The sequence below is a fragment of the Mobula hypostoma genome, chromosome 25 (assembly GCF_963921235.1).
Source record: "Mobula hypostoma chromosome 25, sMobHyp1.1, whole genome shotgun sequence".
In the NCBI taxonomy this organism is placed as follows: domain Eukaryota; kingdom Metazoa; phylum Chordata; class Chondrichthyes; order Myliobatiformes; family Myliobatidae; genus Mobula; species Mobula hypostoma.
The window spans coordinates 175076-202838 of NC_086121.1; the positions used below are offsets into that span (position 1 = coordinate 175076).

At 40.7% G+C, this 27763-nt stretch overlaps 1 protein-coding gene across 4 annotated transcripts in view; it reads right to left on the reverse strand.

The window, feature by feature from the left end:
- Positions 1 to 15223, reverse strand: part of gabrd (gamma-aminobutyric acid type A receptor subunit delta) — a 121896-nt gene extending 106673 nt beyond the window's left edge. For 2 of the 4 annotated variants that reach the window (XM_063032973.1, XM_063032971.1), the window contains exon 1: positions 14681 to 15219. Coding sequence is in view for 3 of the 4 variants with exons in the window: in XM_063032971.1 (XP_062889041.1) it covers positions 14681 to 14745 (65 nt within the window). In the remaining variant the exon portion in view is untranslated. Of the gene's footprint in view, positions 1 to 14680 lie in introns of all 4 variants that reach the window. The other 2 variants (XM_063032972.1, XM_063032974.1) reach the window with 2 other exon arrangements.
- Between the last annotated feature and the right edge of the window lie 12540 nt (positions 15224 to 27763).

The following is a 27763-nucleotide window of genomic DNA, read 5'->3' on the forward strand; positions in this document are numbered from 1 at the left end:
TCAAAGTCTAGAAATAAAAGCTGTTGAAGATGATAGCAATCATGTAGAAATGAAATTTAACTCTCTAAAGGATGCCTTGTTAGAATCAGCAAAGTCAGTGATTAATACAAAAGAAAAAAGCACAAAGAAAAAATAGATGACAGATGAAATCAAAAATCTGATGGAAGAAAGGAGACGGAAGAAAGCAAATCCTATAGAATACAAGTCCTTAGATAAAAAAGTTAAAAGCTTATGTCAAAAAGCCAAAGGAGAATGGTTAAACCAGGAATGTGAGTAAACAGAAAGAATCCCTATTACTGATCCAAAAAGGTTACATCAACAAATCAAGAATATCACTGGTAAAAAGCTCCTCTGTTCTTCAAGTAGATGTTTGAAAGCAAAGGATGGTACCATTATCATGGAAAAAGATGAGATTATGAACAGATGGACTGAGTATATTCAGGAATTGTTTGAAGACGATCGAGGTGAAAAACCAGAAATTAAGAAAAACATTGAAGGTTCAAGTATTTTAAAATCTGAAGTTTGTAATGCAATAAGTAAGATGAAGAAAGGAAAAGCAGCAGGTCCTGATGAATTAGTAATAGAACAAATTATCGCCCTTGTAGATTATGAAATTGAAAAACTTACTGATTTAATCAATGACATTTATGAGACTGGAATAATACCAGAAGAGATGAAAAAAAAAACAGTATTTATCACTCTTCTTAAGCAACCTGGAGCAATAGAATGTGAATTACATAGGACCATAAGTTTAATGAGTCATATCACCAAGATACTTCTAAGAATTTTGATGACAAGAGCTAAAAGTAAGATACAAGCTGAAATAGGTAAAGAACAATGTGGTTTTGTGAAAGACAAAGGCACAAGAAATGCAATATTGATGTTAACGATAATATCAGAACGAGCTATTCAAGTGCAAAAAGATTTGTTTGTATGTTTTATCAACTACACAAAAGCATTTGATAAAGTGAAGCACAATAAATTATTTGAAATATTACAGAAAACTCCAGATCTAGATTTGAAAGACCTCTGCCTAATCTGAAATCTGTACTGGGAACAAACTGCCGCTGTAAGAATAGATGGAGAAGTGAGTCAGTTTACAAAAATCAAGAGAGGCATTAGACAAGGGTGTGTTTTCTCCCCTGATTTATTTAATGCGTACAGTGAAACAATATTACAAAAAATAAAAGGCATCTTGGGAATCAAATTTGGCGGTGAAAACATCAATAATTTCAGATATGCGGATGACACTGTGTTAAGTATGGAGGAAGAACTACAAAACTTAATTGATATAATTGTGGAAGAAAGTGCAAAAATGGGTCTATCTATCAATTGCAAAAAGACAGAATGCATGGTGATATCCAAAAAGAAGGAGAATCCTATCTGCAGGCTGAGAATAAACGGGGAAGACATAAAACAAGTACAGAACTTTTGCTACTTATGAAGCTGGGTGACATCAGATGGCAGGTGTGACATGGACATCAAAAGAAGAATAGGGATGGCAAAAGACACCTTTACGAGAATGAAGAGTATACTGACCAATACTAAACTAGGCATGACAACCTGCCTCAGAGCACCGAAATGTTATGTTTATCCAGTTATGTTATATGGCTCAGAATGTTGGACAATATCTAGTAACATGAGGAAACGAATTGAAGCAGCAGAGATGTGGTTTTTGAGTAGGATAGAAAGAATATCTAACGAGGGTATCATGAACAGAGCAAACACAAAAAGAGAAATAATGTATGAGATCATGAAAAGGCAACGTAACTTCATTGGACATGTGATTAGGAAAGAGGAGTTAGAATGCATGGTAATTATGGGAAAGATTGAAGGGAAGAAAGCAAGAGGAAGACAAAGACAAATGATGATGGAGACAGCAGCCAGAGAACTGAAAATGAATACCAATGAATTGATCTACTTGACCCGAAATAGGAGTGTGTGGGCCACAGCAGTCAAAGCTCAAACTGGGCACGGCACCTGATGATGATGATGATGTCTTATAGTGTTATAGACTTATTTTACAGCGTTAGCATTTTGTATTACTATATTTTTTTAAATTCCAGAATTGTAAAGACATTGCTGTGAAACGATATTATATACTGCATTAAAGGTAATTGTGAATGCTGAAGTTGCAAATGTTTCCATGCATTTATAGTTAATGTTAGGATCCATGAAGGTTTTTATAGCCGGGGTGGTAATGGGGTCATGCTCCCACTATCTATTAAATGCTCTCAACGGCAGGTGCCTAAAATAGTCTCTGACAACTAAGTCCAGCTTCCGACCTTCACATATGGCTTAGCCCGGCAGAACCATTTCTACTGACTGGAAAAGGGTCAAAGATGGGTTACTGGCACATTAAAACAGTACTGAAAGAAATGGCAGAAGTTATAGTAGAGGCTTTGGTGATAATTTACCAAAATTCTCTGGACACTGGACAAGTCCCAGCAGATTGGAAGATGGCGAATGTCACACCACTGTTCAAAAAAGTACGTAGGCAAAACGTAGGTAACTATAGACCAGTTAGTTTGACATATATAATTGTGAAAATACTTAAAGCTATCATTAAAGAAGAAATTGTGAGGCATCTGGAAAGAAATAGATCCATCAGACAGAAGCAGTGTGGATTCAGTAAAGGTAGGTCCTGTTTGACAAACTTACTGGAGTTCTTTGAGGATATAACGAGCACAGTGGATAGAGGGGAACAAATGGACATTATTTACTTGTATTTCCAGAAGGTGTTCGATAAGGTGCCACATAAAAGACTTACCAATAAGATAAGGATGCATACAGTTGGGAGTGATGTATTAGCATGGATAGAGGATTGGTTAACTAATAGAAAGCAGAGAGTTGGAATAGAACATAGAACAGACAGTCCAGCACAAGGACAGGCCCTTCTGCCCACAATGTTGTGCCAAACCAATTAAAATAATAATCAAATAGCCAACTAAACTATTTTCTTCTGCCTACACAATGTCCTTATCCTCCAATTTTCCTCACATTCATGTGCCTATCTAAACATCTCTCAAAATCCCTAATGTATCTGCCTCTACCACTACCCCAGGCACCTACCACTCTCTGTGTAAAAGATTCACTCTCCTCTCTCCTTTGAAATTACCTCCACTCACCTCCATCTCTTGTTGGACACCTTCCTTTGGATCTTTTCATCTTGAATTGCCGATGAGACATCAACTGTCTCGACTTCATCACTCCTCTCCCCTCCTCTGAATGCACTGCCCTCCACTCTCCCCGCACCAATCTCAACCTTACCGTCAAGCCAGCAGACAAAGGGGGCTGTTGTAGTCTGGCGCACTGACCTCTACCTTGCTGAGGCCAGGACGCAACTCTCAAACACCTCCTCCTACCTAACACTCGAGGAGGACCCCCACTCCACACCATCAGAAAACTGTTTTCGACACATCACTGACTTCATGGATGTTACTGTGGTTGGCATCAGTGGAGAGTGGTGTGCTGCAGGGGTCGATGCTGGGCTGCAACTGTTCAAGATATACATTACCAATCTGGACAAGGGGACCAAGTGTGGTGTACAGTATCTAATTTTGCTAATGATACTAAATTGAATGGAAAAGCAAATTATGCCAAAGATATGGAGAGTCTGCAGAGAGATATAGATAGGTTAAGTGAGCGGGCAAGGGTCTGGCGGATGGAGTACAATGTTGGTAAATGTGAGGTCATCCACTTAGGAAGGAAAAATGAAAGAGCAGATTATCATTTAAATGGTAAAAATTGCAGCATGCTGCTGTGCAGAGGGACTTGGGAGTGCTTGTACATGAATCACAAAAGGTGGTTTGCAAGTGCGGCAGGCTATCAAGAAGGTAATGGAATGTTGGCCTTCATTGCTGAAGGGATTGAATTTAAGTGTAGGGAGGTTATGCTACAACTGTACTGGGTACTGGTGAGGCCACACCTGGAATACTGCGTGCAGTTCTGGTGTCCTTACTCAAGGAAGGATATACTGGCTTTGGAAGTGGTGCAGAGGGGCTTCACCAGGTTGATTCCAGAGATGAGGAGATTAGACTATGAGGAGAGATTGAGTCTGAACTTGCTGAAATTCAGAAGAATGAGAGGGGATCTTACAGATACATATAAAATTATGAAAGGGATAGATAAAATAGAGGCAGGAAAGTTGTTTCCACTGGTAGGTGAGTATAGAACTAGGGGACTTTGCCTCAAGATTCGAGGGAATAGATTTAGGATGGAGTTGAGGAGGAACTGCTTTTCCCAGAGTGATGAATCTGTGGAATTCTCTGCCCAATTAAGCAGTGGAGGCTACCTCAATAAATATATTTAAGACAAGGTCGGACAGATTTTTGCATAGTAGGAGTATTAAATGTTATGGGGGGAAAGGCAGGTAGGTGGAGATGAGTCCATGGCCAGATCAGCCATTATCTTATTGAATGGCAGAGCAGGCTTGATGGGCCAGATGGCCTACTCCTCCTCCTATTTCTTACGTTCTTACTTTCCCATCAACTGCCCCCAAATTCAATGGGCTGAATGGCTAATTTGCTCCTTTGTCTAATGATCTTATGGACTCTGCAATTCACACACTATAACAAGTTACAGCAACTGATTAACCTACCAAACTACACACCTTTGAGGTGTGGGAATAAAAACCAGAGCACTGGGAAAACCCTACATGGTCAGACAGAAAGTGCAAACTGCACACAGGACAGCACTGATCACTAGGATTGAACACAGGTCAAAGGAGTTGTGAGAGAGCAACTCTACTAACAGCACCTCTGTCCCACCCATGCATTTGACATCTTAATCTCTTTAAATTTTCATTTTTTTTTCCCAAACAGAGGTACATTTAGCAATATTTTCAATTATATTATGCTAGTTCATGGTTTATTAATTTGGTTTATAGTCTTTTAAAAGTTAAGTCATTTTTAGAACTGGCATTATGGAGTCAAATTCACCAAAATAGATATATTTTAATGAAATTTCAATAAAAGCTGCTTTGAGAAGCAATAATTGACAATTAATTAACTAATATTAATTAATAATTGTTGGGAAGTGTATCCCAGGCAAAACATAGAAAACCTACAGCACAATACAGGCCCTTTGGCCCACAAAGCTGTGTCGAACATGTTCTTACCTGAGAAATTACCTAGGGTTAGCCACAGCCCTCTATTTTTCTGAGTTCCATATGCCTGTCCAGGAGCCTCTTAAAAGACCCTATTGTATCTGCCTCCACCACCGTCGCCGGCAGCCCATTCCACACACACACCACTATGCGTTAAAAAAATTACCCCTCTCTTTCCCAATCTTGCTTAATCTTAAGTAAAGGATAATTATCCTGTTGTAATAGTAAATTATAAATTTTCCCAATAAAACCTTTCACTAAAGGGTTCATTTTTAAAATAATATCTAACAGGTCAGAGTCTTGTATATATGGAAAATTACTTAAATATTCTTGTAAGAAATGTCTGACCTGAAGATATTACAAAAAATGTGAATATGAGAGAGAGTATTTAGTTACTAATTTCTCAAAGGACATCAATCGACCTTCTTGAAACAAGTCCATAAAGGAAAAAATTCCTTTATTCCTCCAAAGAGGAAAGGGAGGATCACTAAGTGAAGGTTTAAATAGTTTCGATAAATTAAACTAAAAAGGTTAAATTTTTTAAGATTAAAAAACTTACGAAACTGGCACCAAATTAGTAATGATTGATCAATCATAGGATTTATATTTAGAATAGAAATTTTGGCTAATTGTACAGGTAAAGGAGCGCCTAATAATGAAGTTAAATGAAATTGTTTCACAATTTTCAATTCCAAATCAACCCAAGATGGTCGTTCCTTTGATAACAGAGGATTGGTTACTAATTTTGAAGCTGGTTAACTCTTCTTCAATTTGTGCCAGTCATTCTCTAATTCAATTTAAAATTGTACATCGTTATTATTTGACGAAGGAGCAATTGTCTAAAATATTTCCTAATGTAAATAGTCAGTGTGATAGATGCAAAACTGAGATAGCTACATTGACACATATGTTTTGGTCGTGTTCTGTATTGAAACAATTTTGGAAATCTATTTTTTCTACAATCTCTAAAGCTTTAAAAATCAATTTACAACCTAATAAATTGACAGTTTTGTTTGGTATAATTCCTCAACATATTCATGGTATTTCTATATCTGACCAATACGTAATTGCATTTGTCACATTATTGGCTAGAAGGGCTATTTTATTAAAATGGAAAGATGTCTCTGCTCCCACTTTGATACAATGGTTCTCTCAGGTGATGTTATGTCTTAGTTCGGAAAAAATTAGAAGTCGAACTTTTGATCCTAAATTTGACTTCGAGAAAAGGTGGGGTTCTTTTGCCTGTTACTATCATTTGACTTGAGTTAATAAAGATGGTCCTTTTCTGATGCTTGGTTATATGGATTTGGTTGGCGGTTTGATGTCTTTTTTCAAATGGAAGCTTGTATGGCGCATAGCTCCGGGTTTGTGCTCCAAATGGGTTTTTTTTCCCCTTTTTTTCAGTTATTAGGGGTTTTCTCTGTTTTAGTTAGTAGGGGTTCTTTTTTTTCTTTCTTTCCTTTTTTCCATAAAAATTTTTATTTTAAATTACCCCTGATATCTCCACTTACTCCATCTTGCATACATGGTCACCAGTTTAAAAAACAGCACATGAAGCAATGAAGCAATCCATGAACCCACTATTTGTTGCCCTCGTTTTCCACTATATATAGTATTTTTAAATGTATTGCAATGTACTGCTTCAACAAAACAACAAATTTCATAACCTATTCAGTAATTAAAAAAACCTGATTCTGATTCGTGAGTTAGAACCAAATCCGATCAGTAATGAAGCGATAAGAATCTTGTCTAATTCTGTGTTCAAAATACATTTATCTCCTGTCCATGAAGAACAAGTGCCAAGAGATTGAAATTCACTTCTCATTTACTCTCAATGCCACACAGGAGAATTGAACAGATATATCCGTGGTTGAGGTGCTGGAATAGGGATGGTGGAGTGGGATTGAGATTCTTGTATTATTGGGAACTGTTCTGGTGAGCTATACAAGAGGGATGGATTGCACTTGAACTGGAGGGGAACCTTTCGTATCCTAGTGGGGTGGCTTGCTGGAGGGAGTCTGGCTGGAGGTAGGGCCCGAAGCAAAACTGTGACAGATAAGAAAGTTAGGGTGAAAATGCTAGTGTAGTAGTTAGCACAGTGCTATTACAGCTTAGGACGTTCGAGTTCGGAGTTTCATTCTGACGTGTATTAGATGATGAGAGGCATTGATCGTGTGGATAGCCAGAGGCTGAAATGGCTAACACGAGGGGGCATAGTTTTAAGAAGCTTGGAAATAGCTACCGAGAGGATGTCAGGGGTAAGTTTTTCACACAGAGAGTGGTGGGTGCTTGGAATGCACTGCCAGCGGCGGTGGTGGAAGGGGACACAATAGGGTCTTTTAGAGCCTCTTAGACAGGTACATGGAGCACAGAAAAATAGAGAGCGATGCACTAGGGAAATTCTAGGCAGTTTCTAGAGTAGGTTACATGGTCGGCACAACATTGTGGACCAAAGGGCCTGTAATGTGCTGCAGATTTCTATGTTCTATGTCCTCTATAAACAGGTTTGAATGTTCCCTCCTCATGTGCAGGTGGGTTTCTTCCAGGTGCTCCAGTTTCCTCCGACAGTCTAAAGATACTTTTAGAATTTATACTTTATTGTCACCAAACAATTGATACTGGAGCGTACAATCATCACAGTGATATTTGATTCTGCGCTTCGCACTCCCTGGAGTACAAATTGATAGTAAATATTAAAAATTTAAATTATAAATCATAAATAGAAAATAGAAAAGGGAAAGTAAGGTAGTGCAAAAAAAAACCGAGAGGTAGGTCCGGATATTTTGAGGTTACGGCCCAGATCCGGGTCAGGATCCATTTAGCTGTCTTATCACAGTTGGAAAGAAGCTGTTCCCAAATCTGACCATATGAGTCTTCAAGCTCCTGAGCCTTCTCCTGGAGGGAAGAGAGATAAAAAGTGTGTTGTCTGGGTTGGTCGTGTCCTTGATTATCCTGGCAGAACTGTTCCGACAGCGTGCGGTGTAAAATGAGTCCAAGGACAGAAGATTGGTTTGTGTGATGTGCTGGGCTGTGTTCACAATCTTCTGCAGCTTCTTCTGGTCTTGGACAGGACAACTTCCATACCAGGTTGTGATGCACCCTAGAAGAATGCTTTCTATGGTGCATCTATAAAAATTAGTGAGGGTTTTAGGGGACAGGCCAAATTTCTTTGGTTTTCTCAGGAAGTAAAGGCGCTGGTGGGCCCACTTTGCAGTGGACTTTGCTTGGTTGGACCAAGTCAGGTCATTTGTGATATTGACCCCGAGGAACTTAAGCTTTTGACCTGTTCCACTTGCGCACCACCGATGTAAATTGGGCCGTGCGGTCCGCTACTCCTTCTGAAGTCAACAACCAATTCCTTCGTCTTGCTGACATTGAGGGATAGGTTATTATCTTCGCACCATGCCACCAGGTTCTTAATTTCCTCTCTGTACTCAAACTCATCATTACCCGAGATACGGCCTACAATTGTGATGTCATCAGCAAACTTATATATTGAGTTTGATGGAAACTTGGCTACACAATCATGGGTGTACAGTGAGTACAGCAGGGGGCTGAGTACACAGCCTTGTGGGGCACCGGTGCTCAGAGTGATTGTAGAAGAGAGCTTGTCCCCTATTTTTACATCCTGGGTCCTGTCTGTGAGGAAGTTGAAGATCCAGCTGCAGGTCTGAGTGCCAAGGCCCAGGTTCCGGAGATAAGGAATCAGTTTTTTTGGAATTGTGGTATTAAAGGCAGATCTGTAGTCAATGAAAAGGAGCCTTACATATGCGTCTTTATTCTCCAGGTGTTCTCAGGAGGAATGTAGTGCCAGAGAGATGGCATCTGCCATTGACCTGCTGTTCCGGTAGGCAAATTGCAAAGCATCGAGGTTGACTGGTAGGCTGTGGTTGATGTGTGGCATAACCAATCGCTCGAAGCGCTTCATAGCAATTGATGTCAGAGCTACAGGTCGATAGTCATTCAGGCATGCCACCTTGCTCTTCTTCGGCACCGGGATTATCGTTGCATTCTTAAAACATGAGGGGACCTTAGACTGAAGATGTACCATTTAGTAAGTTAAATGGTCATTGTCAATTGTCCCATGATTAGGCTAGGGTTAAATCAGTAGATTGCTGGCCAGTGTAGCTCGTTGGGCTGAAAGGGTCTGTTATGCGCTGTGTCTTTAAATAAATAAATAGAAATTACAAGAAGCAAATCCAGTAAGCAGAACAGGCTGGGGCAGAGAAGAGAAAGAGAAAAGTTTGATAAGCTACAATACATTTATTTTACTTCAAGACTCCCAGGAAGTTAAGTTGGATATTAAGGCTCTGGTTAGAAAAATGAATGAGGGGTATGACAGATATAGATGACTGGAAACAAATGAATCACCAGAGGAGTACCAGGGATGTAGGAGTACAGTTAAAAAGGAAAATCCTGTGATTCATAACCTTGAATGGCGGTGGAGGCCAAGTCATTGGGTATATTTAAAGTGGAGGTTGATAGGTTCTTGATTAGCCAGGGTGTCAAAGGTTATAGTGATAAGGCAGGAGAATGGGGTTCAGGTGGATAATAAATCAGCCATGATAGAATAGCAGAGCAAACTCAATGGGCTGGACGGCCTAATTCTGCTCCCATGTTTTATGGTCTATCTCCTTAACGATTAGTGTGGTCATCTCTGGAAATGGGCAAGGCTGAAAATGAATGGTTCTTCAAGGACTTTTCAACTCATGCTCTCAATATTATGCATTAATGATTTATCTATTATTTTTATTTTGTTTTACTTCATGTATTTCAAAACTTGTTGACTTTTGCACATCATCCATCCTAATTTGTGTGTAGTTTTTCATTGACTCTATTGTGTTTCCTTGTATCTATTGCAAATACCTGCAAGAAAATTAATCTCAGGGTAGTATATGGTGACATATATGCAAGTACTTCGATAATAAACTTAGTTTGAACTTTGAATTACTAGGTGACCTTCAAATAAACAAATCATGAAATTGAAGAACAAACACAAAATGCTGTGGCAGGTCAGGCAGCATCTAAGGAAATGAATAAATAGTTGACATTTCGGAAAGGAAGGCAGATGACACTAGAATAAAAAAGTGGGGGAGGGAAAGGAGGATAGCTAGAAAGTGATCAGTAAAGTGCTTTAATTTCAAATGTTTTAGTTCTTAGTGTGGTTTTCACTCTGTATCACAGGGTAATACATCTGAAAGCTAATCACATCATTGCCACACTAACTGCTGTATAGCAAGCCATATTTTAGAGAACAGTCTCTGTGATAGGTGCAGTTCTAAAGCATAAGGAATAAAGTGGTGAGTTAAAGCGGAATGGAAATTAGAAAAAAGGGGTACATTGTTCTCTTACGTACCTGTAGGCCAATACTCCACAATGCAGCTTGGGGGTAACATCAGGCTGATTTCTTGAAGTACAGACCCATCAAGGAACCACAGAATCTGTGGAATTCTTGGCCACAGATAGTCATAGTCATACTTTATTGATCCCGGGGGAAATTGGTTTTTGTTACAGTTACACCATAAATAATTAAATAGTAGATGGCTGTGGAGGCCAAGTCACTGAGTATATTTAAATTGGAGGTTAGAAGAATGGAGTTCAGAAGAATGAGGGGTTCCTCTCATTGAAATCTACTGAAGATTGAAAAGCCTAGATAAAGTGGATGTGAAGGGGATGTTTCCCATCATGGGTGAGTCTGGAATCAGAGAGCACAGCCTCAGAGTAGAAGGATGTCCCTTTAGAACAAAGATAAGGAGGAACTTCTTCTGCCACATGTTGGTGAGCCTGTGGATTTCATTGCCACAGACAGCTGTGGAGTCCAAGTGAATGAGTACATTTGAAGCAGAGGTTGATAGGTTCTTGATTAGTCAGGGTGTCAAAGGTTATGGGGAGAAGACAGGAGAATGGGGTTGAGAGGGAAAATACATCAGCCACGATCAAATGGTCAAGCAGACTCAATAGTCAGAATGACCTCATTCTGCTCCCATGTCTTATGGTCACAACATCTGGTATGGAGGTACATAGTATCAGGATGCTACGATTGTCAGTGATGCTAAAAGTGAGGCACAGATAAATTAGCCTGGCAGAAGATGTGGGCAATACTTCAACGTTCCAGTCAAAGGGCCTTTATGTCTCTTTGCACACTGCTACAGGGCTTGTTCCTTGACTTCTTGTCTGAAAACAACACGGGTAATAGGTTGTACCTGTAACAGCCATTTTACACTGCTCAATGGTCACTGTACAGTGGATGATGTATCTGACGCCAAGCAGCAGGTCAGGCATATTAGGCGAGTTGTGTCTGTGTGCACGAGGCAATTCCCTGATGTCTGTTATTCTAACATGAAGTGGAGCTTGTAGTCAAACTGTGCAAAACAAAATGAGCATTTGAAGGTTCTGGGGCTGTACACGCTGGAGTTTGGAAGAATGAGGGTCAATATAATTGAAACTTATCAAATATTGAAAGACATAGATTGAGTGGAGGAGGAGAGGATGTTTCCTATAGTGGGGAAGGGTCTCGGCCTGAAATGTCGACTGCACCTCTTCCTAGAGATGCTGCCTGGTCTGCTGCGTTCACCAGCAACTTTTATGTGTATTGCTTGAATTTCCAGCATCTGCAGAATTCCTGTTGTTAGCCAGATTTTAAATCTCCTTCCTCATAGTCATAGTCATACTTTATTGATCCTGGGGGAAACTGGTTTTCGTTACAGTTGCACCATAAATAATTAAATAGTAATAAAACCATAAATAATTAAATAGTAATATGTAAATTATGCCAGGAAATAAGTCCAGGACCAGCCTTTGGCTCAGGGTGTCTGACCCTCCAAGGGAGGAGTTGTAAAGTTTGATGGCCACAGGCAGGAATGACTTCCTATGACGCTCTGTGTTACATCTCAGTGGAATGAGTCTCTGGCTGAACATACTCCTGTGCCCAACCAGTACATTATGTAGTGGATGGGAGACATTCCTGTATGCTGATTTGTCACCCCCCCCCTTTGATATAGTCTATGACAGTGGTATTGTCAACAAACTTGAAAACAGTATTGGAGCTGTGCTTAGCCACACAGTCATAAGTGTAAAGCAAGTAAAGCAGGGAGGTAAGCGCTCAGCCTTGTGGTGTACCTGTGCTGACAGAGATCATGGAGGACATGATGTTGCCAATCTGAAATGTCACAAGCGAGGAAGGCGAGGATCCAATTGCACAAGAAGATATTGAGGCCAAGTTCTTGAAGTTTATTGATTAGTTTTGAGGGGATGATGATATTGAATGCTAAGCTGTAGTTGATAAAGAGCATGCAGATGTATGCATCTTTGCTGTGCAGATGTTCCAGAGGTGAGTGACGAGCCAATGAGATGGTTTCAGTTGTGGACCTATTGATCTAGTAGGCAAAATGGAGTGGATCCAAGTCACTTCTCAGGCAGGAGTTGATATGTTTCAACATCAACCTCCCAAAATATTTCATTACTGTGGATATAAGTGCAACTGGATGATAGTCATTGAGGCAAGTTACCATGTTCTTCTTAGGCACTGGTATGATGAAGCAGATGTGTAACTAGAATAGTTATAGAAAGGAAATATATACTATATACACACACATACAGAAAGGTGCCAGAAAAGGGCCAATGACATCATGAGAATCCCACCCACCCTGCTCATGGACTGTTTGTCCCACTCCCATCTGGGAGGAGGCTACGTAGCATCCACACCAGGACCACCAGACTCAAAAAACAGTCACTTTCCCCAAGCAGTAGGAATGATCAGCACCTCCACCCACTAACCCACCCCTCCACACCCCCAAACACTTCTTTATCATTTACTGTCAGTCACCTAATGTACAGACACTCCTGTGCCTAGCATTACTTTGTGGACATACAATCAATCTATGTGTACCAGCTCTCTTATGTGTTTATATTTATTGTGTTTTTAATCGGTATTGTGTTCTTTATCTTATTTTTTTGTGCTTTATGGGATCCAGAGTAAATATTGTTTCATTCTCCCTTACACTTATATACTGGAAATGACATTAAACAACCTTGAATCTTGAATACGCATTTTGAAAAGTGTTGTAGGCAGTAGACTTGGCCTTGGCAGACCGACGGAATCAGATCCGTCGTTTATCATTTAATTTAATGACTGAAACTACTTTTATTCTTGAGTTTTGATTAATGTTCTGAGGATACAGGATGGGCGTAGAGTGTGGAGATCTAATCTTTAAGTGTACCATAGTTTGAAGAGATGACGATTAGTGATTTCTCTGCAAGGATATGGAAGCAACGTTTGAAAACATGGAATCTTGCAGCTCAGGAACACAATATTGTGCCAAACCAAATAAATTAATAATCAAATGGTCAACAAAACGGATCTCTTTTGCTTATGCTATATCCACATCCTTCGATTTTCCTCAAATTTATGAGCCTATTTAAACGTCTCTTAAAGGTCCCTAAGGTATCTGCCTCCATCACCACCCCGGGCAGCGCATTCCAGGCACTCACTACTCTGCGTAAGGCACTTCCCTCACATCTTTTAAAATGTCCCCACTGTCGCCTTAAATGCATGCCATATGGTATTAGACATTTCAACCTCTGAGAAAAGGATACTGTAGAATTAATTAAAACGGATAATTAATTCTTAGCATGAGGAAGACAATTGGAACTCAACTCGTCAGTTTAACGATTATTGTATTAATTGTATTATTGAGCAATCGGTTAGATGCAGCGTTGTTCATTAAACATTAACCATTAAATCGTTAAAATATTGTGTACTTCATTGCGAAATCTAAGCACACAGCCTCTTGTAAAGTCCTGTGCTGAAATTTAGAACACTACACTACAACACAACACAGAGAAAGGCCCATCAACCCGTCTAGTCTGTGCCGAACCATTAATCTGGCTCGCCCCATCGACCTGCACTCGGAACAAAACCCTCCATAACCCTCCCATCCATGTACTTATCCAAATTTCTCAAACGTTGAAATCAAGCTCACATCCACCACTTGCGGTAGCAGTTCGGTCCGCATAAAATAATAAAACCTAGGTTACACTGAAAACAAAATTATAATAGTGACTACCTTTTTCAACTTAAACGTGTACAGTACGTTTAGAAAATATTTTCATTCGAAAGTAATAGATCTGCAAGAAAGAGATTACACAGAGATGCGCTTGGAAGATGAAAGTGGGTCAAGTGTAATGCGGAAGAGTTAACAAATGTTTGCACATTGTAAAAGGGAAATTCAGTTGAAAAAAAACACCCGGCGTTTCCCCCGTTCTTTGATATGGTTCAAATCAGAAACTTGGGATGTACCCAGACCCAACATTTGAGATAAAGAGAAACAGGGTTGGGTGCGCACAAATGGATATGCGCACTGCCACAATTAGCTGTCCCTGTAAGCGGCTTAATGGTTAATTTTGCACATGCACAACGAGATGTCAATATAATATTTCTATAATGAAACCCGCTGGAGGAATAAATTCCCCGCCCTTTCACTTTAAAAAGTTACGCGTTTTGGAGAATGAATGGGATGGCGTCCGACCTTGCTCCTAGAGAGTACGAGAACGCCAAATACAGTTACGCCTTACCTTACAAGCTTAGTGTGCTGGTGAAATAGAAGCAAAGAGGTGAACATGAAACTGGTCAACTCCATGTTAGTTTCCTGAAGTTGGGGACTGCTGCCGGGTTTAACACGGATTCTGGCTGGGCAGGTCAGCAGTCAGCGGAGCGCTGGGGAACTGCCGCCTTTCCATGTTGCAGCCGGAGATTCTGCACGGCTCAGGTCGTTGGGGGTAACACGGTTATCAGCAAACGTAATTAGAAACGAGCTCTCACGCCCGCGATCTAGCTGGCACTGGAACCAGCTCCTCGCCCTCCATGAAATCTTAAAGCTACTCTGGATTTCCAGCATCTGCAGAATCTCCTGTGTTTAAAGCTGTTTATTGAGATCTGCTCCAACATTCCTCGTTGAAATAGAACTCTCCCACCAGCGCCCTATTTAAGGATTCAAGCTTCAAGGTTGTTTAATTTCATTTCCAGTACATAAGTGTGAAGGAGAACGAAATAATTGTTACTCCGGATCCGATGCAGCACAACTAAAGAAAACACAATAATATGAATACCATAAGGCATGGGAGCAAAATTAGGACATTCAGCCCATCGAGTCCGCTCCGCCATTTCATCATGGCTGATCCCGGATCCCATTCAACCTCATACACCTGCCCTCTCACCATATCCCTAGATGCCCCGACCAATCGGGAATCCGTTAACTTCCGGTGTAAATATACCCACGGACTTAGGCTCCACCGCAGCCTGTGGCAAAGCATTCCACAGATTAACCAATTCTGGGGTAAAAAATATTCCTAAAAGGTCGCCCCTCTATTTTGAGACTGTGCCCTTTAGTTCTGATACCCCCACCAGAGGGAACACCCTCTTCACATCCACCTTCTCTAATCCTTTCAACATTTGGTAGGTTTCGATGAAATCCCCACACCTTTTTCTAAATTCCAGTGAGTATAGACCCAAAGCTGTCAAACACTCCTCATATGTTAACCCCTTCATTACTGGAATCATCCTCGTGAACCTCTTCTGGACTCTCTCCAATGACAATATGTCCTTTCTGAGGTATGGGGCCCAAAACTGTTGACAGTACTCCAAGTATGGCCTGACTAGTATCTTATGAAGCTTCAGAATTATCTCCTTTTATATATATATATATTCTATGCCCCTTGAAATAAATGACACTGCATTTGCATCTTTACCACAGCCTCAACCTGTGAATTAATCTTCTGGGAGTCTTGCATGAGGACTCCTAAGACCCTCTGTACCTCTGATGTTTGTATTTTCGGCCCATTTAGATAATAGTCTGCACTATTGTTCCTTTTACCAAAATGCATTATCATACATTTCCGAACACTGTATTGTATCTGCCTCTTTTTCCCCATTCTTTCAATTTGTCTAAGTCCTGCTGCAATTGCACTACCTACCCCTCCACCTACATTCATATCATCTTCAAACTTTGCCACTAAACCATCAATTCCATTATCTAAATCATTGACAAACAATGTGAAAAGTAGCAGTCCCAATACTGACCCCTGAGGAACATCACTCGTCACTGGCAGCTAACCAGAAAAGGCCCCCTTTTTTCCCACTCGTTTCCTCCTCCCTTCAGACATTCCTCTATCTGTGTCAGTATATTTCCTGTAACTCCATAGGATTGTATCTTGTTAAGCAGCCTCATGTGAGGCACCTTATCGTATGCCTTCTGAAAATCTAAGTAAATGACATCCAATGCCTCTCCTTTGTCCACCCTACTTATTACTTCCCCAAAGGACTCTAACAAATTTGTCAGGCAAGATTTCCCTTTAGGAAACTATGCTGATTTTTACTTATTTTATCACTAGTCTCCAAGTACCCCGAAACCTTGTCTTTAATCATAGATGTCAAAACATTCCCAGTCACTAAGCTTAGGTTAACTGGCCTATAATTTCCTCTCTTTTGTCTTCCTCCTTTCTTAAAGAATGGAGTGACAGTTGCAATTTTCCATTCCTCCAGGACCTGCCAGAATCAAGTGTTTCTGGGAAAGATCTTGACCAATGCATCCGTTATCTCTTCAATAACCTCTCTCAGGGCTCTGCGAAATAATCCATCTGATTCAGGTGACTTATCCACCTTAAGACCTTTGAGTTTGCCTAGCACTTTTTCCAATGTAATAGCAATGACACTCACTCCTGCTCCCTGATACTCATGGATATCTGGCAAACAGCTGGTGTCTTGCACAGTAAAGACTGAAGCAAATTGAATTCATCTACTATTTCTTTGTTCCCCCATCACTACCTCAGCAGCATCATTTTTCAGTGGTCCAATATCTACTCTCACCTCCCTTTTACGCTTTATATAACTGAAAAAAATCTTTTTGTATCCTACTTTATATTATTGGCTGGTTTGACCTCATATTTCATCTTTTTCCTTCTTATAGCTTTTGTAGTTGCCTTTTGTTGGAATTTAAAAGCTTCCCACTCATCTAAATTCTCACTCACTTTTGCTACATTATATGCCCTTTCCTTGGCTTTTATGCAGTTTTTAACTTCCCTTATCAACCATGGTTGCCTAGCCCTGCCATTTGAGAACATCTTCTTCTGTGCGACATAAAGTTCCTATAAAAAGTATTCACCTCCTTGGAAGTTTTCATGTTTTATTGTTTTAGAACATTGAATCACAGTGGATTTAATGTGGCTTTTTACACTGATCAACAGAAAAAGACTTTCATGTCAAAGTGAAAGCAGATCTCTACAAAGTAATCCAAATTCATTACAAATATAAAACACAAAATACTTGATTGCATAAGTATTCACTCACCACCACCCCCCTTTAATATCATACACGAAATCATCACTGGTGCGGCCAATTGGTTTTAGAAGTCATATAATTAGTTAAGTAGAGATCTGTTTTTAGAGACCTGTGTGCAATCAAGGGGTTTCAATTGATTGTAGTAAAAATACACCTGTATCCAGAAGGTCCAACTGCTGGTGGTTAGTATCCTGGCAAAAACAACACCACAAAGACAAAAAACATTCCAAGCAACTCCGCAAAAAAGTTATTGAAAAGCACAAGTCAGGAGATGGATACAAGAACATTTCCAAGTCACTGAATACCCCTTGGAGTACAGTTGTCAATAATCAAGAAATGGAAAGAATATGGCACAGTTGTAAATCTGCCTAGATCAGACCGTCCTCAAAAACTGAGTGACTGTGCAAGAAGGGGATGAAAGAAGGAGGCCACCAAGAGACCCATGACAACTCTGGAGGAGTTACAAGGTTCAGTGGCTGAGATGGGAGAGACTGCGCATACAACCGTTGCTCGGGTGCTTTATGGGAGAATGGCAAAGAGAAAGCCACTGTTGAAAAAACTCACATGAAATCTCAGTGAGAGTTTACAAATAAGGCATGTGGGAGACTCTGAAGTCAGTTGGAAGAAGGTTCTATGGTCTGATAAAAACAAAATTGAGCTTTTTGGCCATCAGTCTAAACATTATGTTTGGCATAAGCCAAACACTACACATCATCAAAAACACACCATCTGCGACTTGGGAGAAGATTTTTTTTCCAGTAATACAGTGACCCCAAGCATAAAGCTAAAGCTACACAGGAATGGGTTAAGATTGTGAATTTGTAGCTGGACTTGAAAAGGGCTGTTTATTCATGATCCCCAAGCAATCTGACAGAACTTGAGCAGTTTTGTAAAGAAGAATGGGAAAAGTTGTAGCGTTCAGATGTGCAAAGCTGATAGGGACCTTGATACTCGAAGCTGTAATTGCTGCCAGAAGTACACTTACTAAATACTAACTTGAAGGGGGTGAATACTTTTGCAATCAATTATTTGTAATTAATTTAGATCATTTTGTAGAGATCTGTTTTCATTTTGACACGAAAGAATCTTTTTCTGTTGATCGGTGTCAAAAAAGCCAAATTAAATCCATTGTGATTCAATGTTGTAAAACAACAAAACATGAAAACTTCCAAGGTGTGACTACCTTTTATAGGCATTGTATCTATCCTGTGCCTTGTAAAACTGTTCCCAAAAACTTCAGCCACCTACGTTCTGCCGTCAACCCCACCAGTATCCCCCTCCAATCCACCTGGGCAAGTTCCTCTTTCATGCCTCTGTAATTCCCTTTATTCCATTACGGTACTGATACATGTGACTTATGCTTCTCCCTCTCAAATTGCAGTATGAATTCAATCATATTATGTTCACTGCCTCCTAAGGGTTTTCTTTACGTTAAGCTGACTAATAAAATCTGGGTTATTACACCACACCCAATCTAAGATAGCCTTTCCTCTAGTTGGCTCAAGCACAAGCTGCTCTAAAAAGCCACCTCATAGACATTCAACAAATTCTCTCCTTTGTGAACTGACACCAACCTGATTTTCCCAATCCTCTTGCATATCAACCCTATATCTTGGCTACTATTTGGAGTTCTATATAGAATTCCTTAATTATTTCTTTTACCCTTGCTGTTTCTTAACTCCACCTACAAATATTCAACATGCTCTGACCTTATAATCACCTCTTTCTAAAGATGTAATTCCATCTCTTACTGATAGAGCCCCTTCTTTTGATACAAAGTGTATCCTTTGATGTTAAGCTCCCAACTATGGCCTTCTTTCAGCCATGACTCAGTGATGCCTACAACGTCATACTGACCAATCTGTAATTGTGCCACAAGTTCGTCCATCTTGTTCTGAATGCTACACACATTTACATACAGCACATTCAGTCATGCATTCTTCACCCTTATGAATTTTGCCTCTGTACACAACTTAACTCTTTGCAGTTGTACCCAATTATTGGCATGTTCTTTCTTTCATTGATATTACATATTACATCATCTACTTGTAAACCTGCTGGCTCATCGTCAGCTCTATCATACTGGTTCCCATCCCCCTGACATATTAATTGAAACCACTCCCAACAGCTCTTGTAAATCTACCCACGAGAGTATTGGTTCCCCTCGGATTCCCTTTCGTACAGGTCACACCAGCCTCAGTAGAGGTCCAGAAATCTGAATCCCTGCACCCTGCTCCAATTTTTCAGCTACACATTTATCTGCCACCCCATTATATTCCTATCCTCACTGTTGCATAGCACAGGCAGCAATCCTGAGGTTACTACCCCTGAGGTCCTGCTACACAGCTTCCCTCCTAACTCCCTGTATTCTGTTTTCAAGACCTCCTCCCTTTTTCTACCTATGTCATTGGTACTAATATGTACCACGACTTCTGGCTGTTTACCCTCCCTTTTCAGGATATTGTGAATGAGTTCAGAAACATCATGGACCCTGACACCTAGAAGGCAAACTTCCATCTGTGTTTCTTTTTCACATCCACAGAATTGCCTATCTGTCCCCCTAACTATAGAGTTCCCAATTACTGCTACTATCCTCTTCAGTTTCCTGCCCTTCGAGCCACAGGGCCAGACTCAGTGCTAGAAGCACAGCCACTGTTGCTTCCCCCAGAATATAAGACAGCTTATATACATACATATATATTATGTATATATATTTTATCAGAATCAGGTTTATTATCACTGGCGTGTGACATGAAATTTGTTAACTTAGCAGCAGCAGTTCAATGCAATACATAATCTAGCAGAGAGAGAGAAAAAAAATAAAACATAATAAATAAACAAGTAAATCAATTACATATATTGAATAGATTATTTTTAAAAATGCGCAAAAACAGTAATACTCTATATTTAAAAAAGTGATGTAGTGTCCAAAGCTTAAATGTCCATTTGGGAATCGGATGGCAGAGGGAAAGAAGCTGTTCCTGAATTGCTGAGTGTGTGCCTTCAGGCTTCTGTATCTCATACATTGATTGTATGTCCATAGATTGATGCTAGACACAGGAGTGTCCATACGTAAGGTGACTCTGACAGGAAATGATAAAGTCATGGTGGTTAGGGATTTGGAGATGTTGGTTAGTTGGTGAAGGTGTTGATTAGCCTCACTGCTTGGGAAAGTAACTGTTTTTGAGTCTGGTGGTCCTGGCGTGGATGCTACATCGATGCTTCCTTAATGGGAGTGGGACAAATAGGCCATGAGCAGGGTGGGTAGGATCTTTCATGAGGCTACTAGATCCCCTAAATTGATGAGCATCCACGAACACCCGATACTTTGCCCCATTTTGTCTACGTTGAAACTTCTGTCGGTTCGGTCTATACTCAGTGGCCACTTTATTATGTACACCTGCTCGTTAGTGCAAATATCTAATCAGATAATCATAGGGTAATGATTCAATGCATCAAAAGCATGCAGACATGGTCAATAAATTCAGTTGTTGTTCAGACCAAACATCAGAATAGGGTTGAAATGAGATCTAACTGACTTTGATTGTAGAATGATTGTTGGTGCCAGATGGAGTGGTTTGAGTATCTCAGAAACTGCTGATCTCCTGATATTTTCAAATACAACAGCCTCTAGAGTGCGAAAAATGTTAAAGAGCATCTAGTGAGGGGCAGTTCTGGGGGCAAAAGTGCCTTGTTGATGAGACAGATCAGAGGAGAATAGCCAGACAGGTTCAAGCTGATGGGAAGGCGACAGTAACTCAAATAACCATGTGTTACCACAGTGGTATGCAGAAGAGCATCTCTGCATGCACAACACGTCGAATCTTGAAGTGAATAGACTACAGCAGAAGACAACCTCATCAGGTTGCACTGCTGTACCTAATAAAGTGGCTGTACCTAATAAAGCTATGAATAGAAAATTAATAAAACACATAGGTAGTTCTGCATTTCTATGGAATATTTCCTGACCCCAGGATGCTTGAAGGCAGCCTAATGCTTTCCCTGTTGTAATGTGAAAAGCATAGCAGCCTATGTGCACGGCAGGCTCCCGGCACTGTGACAGTGACCAACAAGCTGCCGGGGGAATTAGTTGAGCCTGCTACAATAACAATATTTTAAAAAAACATTTGGACAGCTACATGGGTAGGAATCAGAATCAGTTTATTACCACTGGCATATGTCATGAAATCTGTTGTTTTGCGGCAGCAGTACAGTGCAATACATAGTATTCATTATAATAAGAAATATATATTAAAAAGATAACTAAGTCATGCAAAAGAGAGCAACAACAATGAGGTCATGTCCATAGGTGCATGGACTGTTCAGAGATTTGACAGTGGAGCGTAAGGTGCTGATCCTAAAATGTTGAGCGTGGGTCTTCAGGGTCAAATGGCAGGAATGAAGGTTCAAAGTTCAAAGTGCATTTATCATCAAAGTATGTATACTATATACAACCTTGATTTTGTCTCCTTACAGGCAGCCACAAAACAAAAAAACTCAATAGAACCCATAAAAACAAGACTGTCAAACGCCAATGTGCATAAAAACCAAATCCTGCAAGTAATAAAAGTAATCCTAGGATAACAGAACAGATAGAAAATTCATTAAGTTACAGAAAGCAAAGTAGCAGTGAAGGGTTTGTTTTTGGACTGGATGGGGAACGTACAATAAAATTTCTCAAGGTCCACTGTTTTTCTTAATATGTACAGTAACTTGTACTTGGGTGGACAGAGCACAATCTCCAGACTAACGATATAAAATTTAGTTAATGCTGAAGAAGCTAAAGTTATAGATTCATAGTCATAGAGAAGTACAGCACAGAAATAGGTTTCTCAGCCCATCTAGTCCATGTCAAAACCACTCAAACTGCCTACTCCCATCGACCTGCACCTGGAACATAGCCCTTCATACCCCAACCATCCATGTACCTATCCAAACTTCTATTAAACATTGAAATAGAGCTTGTATGCACCACTTGTGCTGGCAGCTCATTCCACCCATTAAGAACATTCTGAGTGAAGAAGTCTTCCCTCATGTCCCCTTAAACTTTTCACCTTTCAATCTTAACCCATGACCTCTGGTTCTAACCCAACCTTAGTGAAAAAAGCCTGCTTGCATTTACCCTATCTATACCCTCATAATTTTGTGTACCTCTATCAAATCTCTTCTCAATCTTCTACATTCTAAGGAATAAAGTCCTAATCTATTCAACCTTTCCTTATAACTCAGGCCCTCCAGACCAGCAACATCATGTAAACTTTCTCTGTACTCTTTTAACTTTACTTACATCTTTCCTGTAGGTAGGTGACCAAAACTGCACACAATACTCCAACCTAGACCGCACCAATGTCTTATAAAACTTCAACATAACATCACATCTCCTGTACTCAGTACTTTGATATATGAAGGCCAATGTGACAAAACTTTCTTTACTACCTTTTTTACCTGTGATGTCACATTCAACAAATTACAGATCAGTATTCCCAGATGCCCTTGTTCGACCACACTGCTCAGTGCCCTACAATTCACTGTGTAAGACCTACGTCGGTTGGTCCTGCCAAACCACAGCACCTTGCACTTGTCTGCATTAAATTTCATCTGCCATTTTTCCAGCTGATCCAGATTCCACTACAAGCCATGATAGCCTTCCTCACTGTCCACTACATTTCCTATCTTGGTGTGATCTACAAATTTGCTGATCCAGTTAATCTCATTATTAACCAGATCATTATATAGATGACAAACAATAACAGACACAGCTCTGATCCCTGCAACACTCCACTCATCACAGGCTTCTAGTCAGAAAGGCAACCATCTACTACCACTCTCTGGCTTTTCCCACAAAGCCAATGTTTAATCCAATTTACTACCTCATCTTGAATGCCGAGTGACTGAGCCTTCTTGACCAACCTCCCATGCGGAACCTTATCAAATGCCTTGATAAAGTCCTGGTAACTTCCTCGAAAAATCACTATAAAATAAGATGACCTACCATGCATGAAGCCATGCCGACTATCCTTAATCAGTCTATTTCTATCCAAATACTTATATACCCTGTCCGTTGGAATACCTTCCAATAGCTTTCCTGGACTTCCCGTCAGATCGCCAGCAGGTGGTTAGAGTGGGCCCCCCTCACCTCTGCCCATCTGACCCTCAACAGAGGCTGTGTCCTAAGCCCCCTCCTTTACTCTCTGTATACCCATGACTGTATCGCCACTCACAGCTTCAATCTGCTAATTAAATTTGCTGACAATACTACATTGATTGGCCTTATCTCAAATAATAATGAGGCAGCCTACAGAGAAGAAGTCATCACCCTGACACAGTGGTGTCAAGAAAACAACCTCTCCCTCAATGTTGCAAATACAAAGGAGCTGGTTGTGGACTACAGGAAGAATGGAGACGGACTAACCCCTATTGACAACAATGGATCCGGGGTTGAGAGGGTGAACAGCTTTTGGTTCCTCCACATACGCATCACCGAGGATCTCAAGTGGTCTGTACATGCTGGCTGTGTGGTAAAAAATGAAGTCCCCAAATCCTAAGAACTTTCTACAGGGGCACAGTTGAGAGCATCCTGACTGGCTGCATCACTGCCTGGTCTGGGAACTGAACCTCCCTCAATCGCAGGACTCAGCAGGGAGTGGTGCAGACAGCCCAGTGCATCTGTAGATGTGAACTTCCCACTATTCAGGACTTCTACAGAGACAGGTGCATAAAAAGAGCCCAAAAGATCATTGGGGACCCGAGTCACCCCAATCACAAACTGTTCCAGCTGCTACCAGCTGGGAAACAGTACCTCGGTGTTAAAGCCAGGACCAACAGGTTCCGGGACAGCTTCTTCCGCCAGGCCATCAGACTGATTAATTCACGGTGATGCAATTGTATTTCTGTTATATTGACTATCCTGTTGTACATACTGTTTATTATAAATTACTATAAATTGCACATTGCACATTCAGACAGAGATGTAACTTAAAGATTTTTACTCCTCATATATCTGAAGGATTAAGAAACAAAGTCAATTCAATTCAGCTCAACTCAACTCAACACTAATGTCAGATTCACTGGCCTGTAATTTCCTGTTTTATATTTAGAGCATTTCTTAAACAGCGGAACAACATTGGCTATCCTCCAATCCTCTCCTGTCGCTGAGGATGATTTAAATATCTCCACTAAGGCCCCAGCAATTTCTGCACATCTATATTCCATAGATTTCATTATATTCCATAAGCATTTCACAAAAATGCAGTCTTAGTGATTCTTAACTAGGAGAACATATTAACAGGCTTCCAGCCAGGATTCCAGTTGGAATAGTTGGAAAGTAAGCAGGAAGCAGCCGATGACTTGTGGAAATTCAGGTAGCCAAAGGCTGCTGATGAACACTTTGTTAAGTGGGGAGGGTATTCGTAGTCCTAATATTGATATCCAAGAGGTCTAATCCTTCCATAAGAAAGGTGATGTAATGGGACCCTACTTAGTCCAACAGGACACACACAAAATGCTGGAGGAACTCAGTAGGTCAGGCAGAATATGAATAAACAGTCGACAGTTCAGGCCAAGACCTTTCAGCAGGACAAGAAAGGTGGGGATGACACCAGAATAAGAAGGTAAGGGGAGGGGAAGGAGTGCAAGCTAGAAAATAGGTGAAGACAGTTGGGTCTGGGAGGTGATAGGTGGAAAAGTAAAGAGCCGGAGAAGAAGGAATTTGATAGGAGAGGAGAGTGAACCTTGGGAGAAAGGGAAAGAGTGAGGTGATAGGCATGTGAGGAGAAGAGCTAAGAGGATTTTGTGGGGAATAGAAGAGGGTAGGGATGACCGTAAAACCATAAGGCATAGGAGCAGTATTAGACCATCCAACCTATCGAGTTGGCTACATCATTCCATCATGGCTGATCCTGGATCCCACTCAACCCCACACACCTACTTTCTTACCATATCCTGACCGATCAGGAAACAATCAACTTCTGCCTTAAATACACCCACGGACTTGGCCTGCATTGCAGTCTGTGGCAGAGCAAATCACAGATTCACTACTCCCTGGCTAAAAAAATTCCTCCTTACCTAAAACGTCGTCCCTCAATTTTGAGATTGTGCTCTCTAATTCTGGATACCCCCACTATAGAAAACATCCTCTCCGTATCCACCCTATATAGTCCTTTCAATATTTGGTAGGTTTCAATGTGATCCCTCTGCATTCTTCTAAATTCCAGTGAGTACAGGCCAAAAGCTGCCAAACGCTGCTCATGCGTTAAACCCTTCATTCCCGGAATCATCCTTGGACTCTCTCTAAAGGAAACACATTCTTTCTGAGATATGGGGCCCAAACTGTTGACAATCTTCCAAGGGCAGCCTCACTAGTGTCTTATAAAGGCTCAGCATTATCTCCTTGCTTTTATGTTCTATTCCCCTTGAAATAAATGGCAACATCACTTTTGCCTTCTTTACCATAGATTCAGCCTGTAAATTAACCTTCTGGGAGTCTTGCAAGAGGACTCCAAAGTCCCTCTGTACCTCTGATGTTTCTTCCTGTTTAGATAATAGTCTGCACTGTTGTTCCTTTTACCAAAATATATTATCATTGTTGCAACACAATGAGGCGAACCCAAGCGCAGGACACAGGGCACAGAGGTTGCGTTAGGATGCAGGTGCGGGCGTGAGTCTTGAACGGCAAACAGGAGAGAGTGTAGGAAGGCAGGAGATAGGCAGAACTGATCTTGACAAGGAGCGACTGGGTTTCACAGGTAAACCTCGGAAATGGAGTAGAACTTAGAAAACTTATCTTGACATGAAGAGACTGAGGCTACGTCCACACTAGACCGGATAAATCCGTAACCGAAGCTTTTTCTCTTCGTTTTGACCCTCCATCCACACTGAAACAGTGTTTCCCTCCCCCGAAAATGGAGCTTTTCTAAAACACTCTCCAGAGTGTTTAAATCTGAAAACGCCAGTTGGCCGTTGTAGTGTGTACGGGGTAACCGGCTAATTTTAAAAACGCTGTCATGCCGTGCCGGAATAAATGGTGGCAGCACGGCATTTCATTGTTTTCTTGAACGCAACCTCCAACACCACAACAATATCTGACAATAGATGTGTCACAGCCTAACGTAACATTGTATGGAAATACAAGATAACACTGATGCAGTAACTTGTTTTATTGCACATGTTAAATACAGCAAAATAATATACAAAGACATGACAAAAGTAAAGGCAAACAAATGAGGTAACAGCAAATTTCACTTTTGCCCAGTAACAAGCCTTATTACATTTAGTTGTAGCTGTCATCCCTTTCATCGGAGAAAAGACTATGGCTGTAGGAAATGTTTCTGGACAAACACGCGCCAAGTCTTTCCTTTAGCAATTTCCTTTTAAGTTTTTCTAGTCTGTAACTGGACAAACGCGCACCAAGTATACCGTTTCCTCTTCGCTGTTTTCTGTCTGTCCTGCGCATGCCCAGTAGGAGGAGATTCGCCCAAATACCCATTTTAATGTGGACAGAGGTATTTTCAAAAATGCCTGGTGTGGACGCCTATCGTTTTTATGCGAAACCGGCGTTTTCAAAATTGTCCGGTCTAGTGTGGACGTAGCCTGAGTTCCACAGGTAATTCTTGGTATTGAAGCAAAACTTAGAAGACACACTCCTAAGTGGCCGGGAAACGTTAATTACCACACAGGCAAAACCAACAATCTGGCAGCTAGTGGGTGCAAAGCCGGGGTTCTTACGCTGCAGGTCTTGATGAAAACCAGGTGTGTCATCATCAAAGGGAATTAGGAGAAAATGGGGAATTAATGGTCGGGACTGTGACAATCATACATTTCCCAACACTGTATTCCATCTGCCACTTTTATGCCCATTCTTCCAATTTCTCTAAGTCCTGCTGCAATTGCATTGTTTCCTCAGCATTACCTACCCCTCTGCCTATTTTTGTACCATCTGGAAACTTTGCCACAATGCCATCAATTCCATTATCTAAACCATTGACAAACGTGAAAAGTTGGGGTCCCATACTGACCCCTGAGGTACACCATTAGCCACTGGCATCCAACCAGATGAGGCCCCCTTTATCCCCACTCGCTGCCTCCAGCCTGGCAGCCATTCCTCTATTTATGCCAGTATCTTTCCTGTAATGCCATAGGATTTTATCTTGTTAAGCTGCTTCTTGTATGGCATCTTATCAAATGCTTTCTGAAAATCTACCTTGCTTGTTACTTCCTCAAAGAACTCTAACTGATTTGTCAGGCAAGATTTCCCTTCACAGAAACCATGCTGACTTTCACTTATTTTATCATTAGTCTCCAAGAATCCCAAAATCTCATCCTTA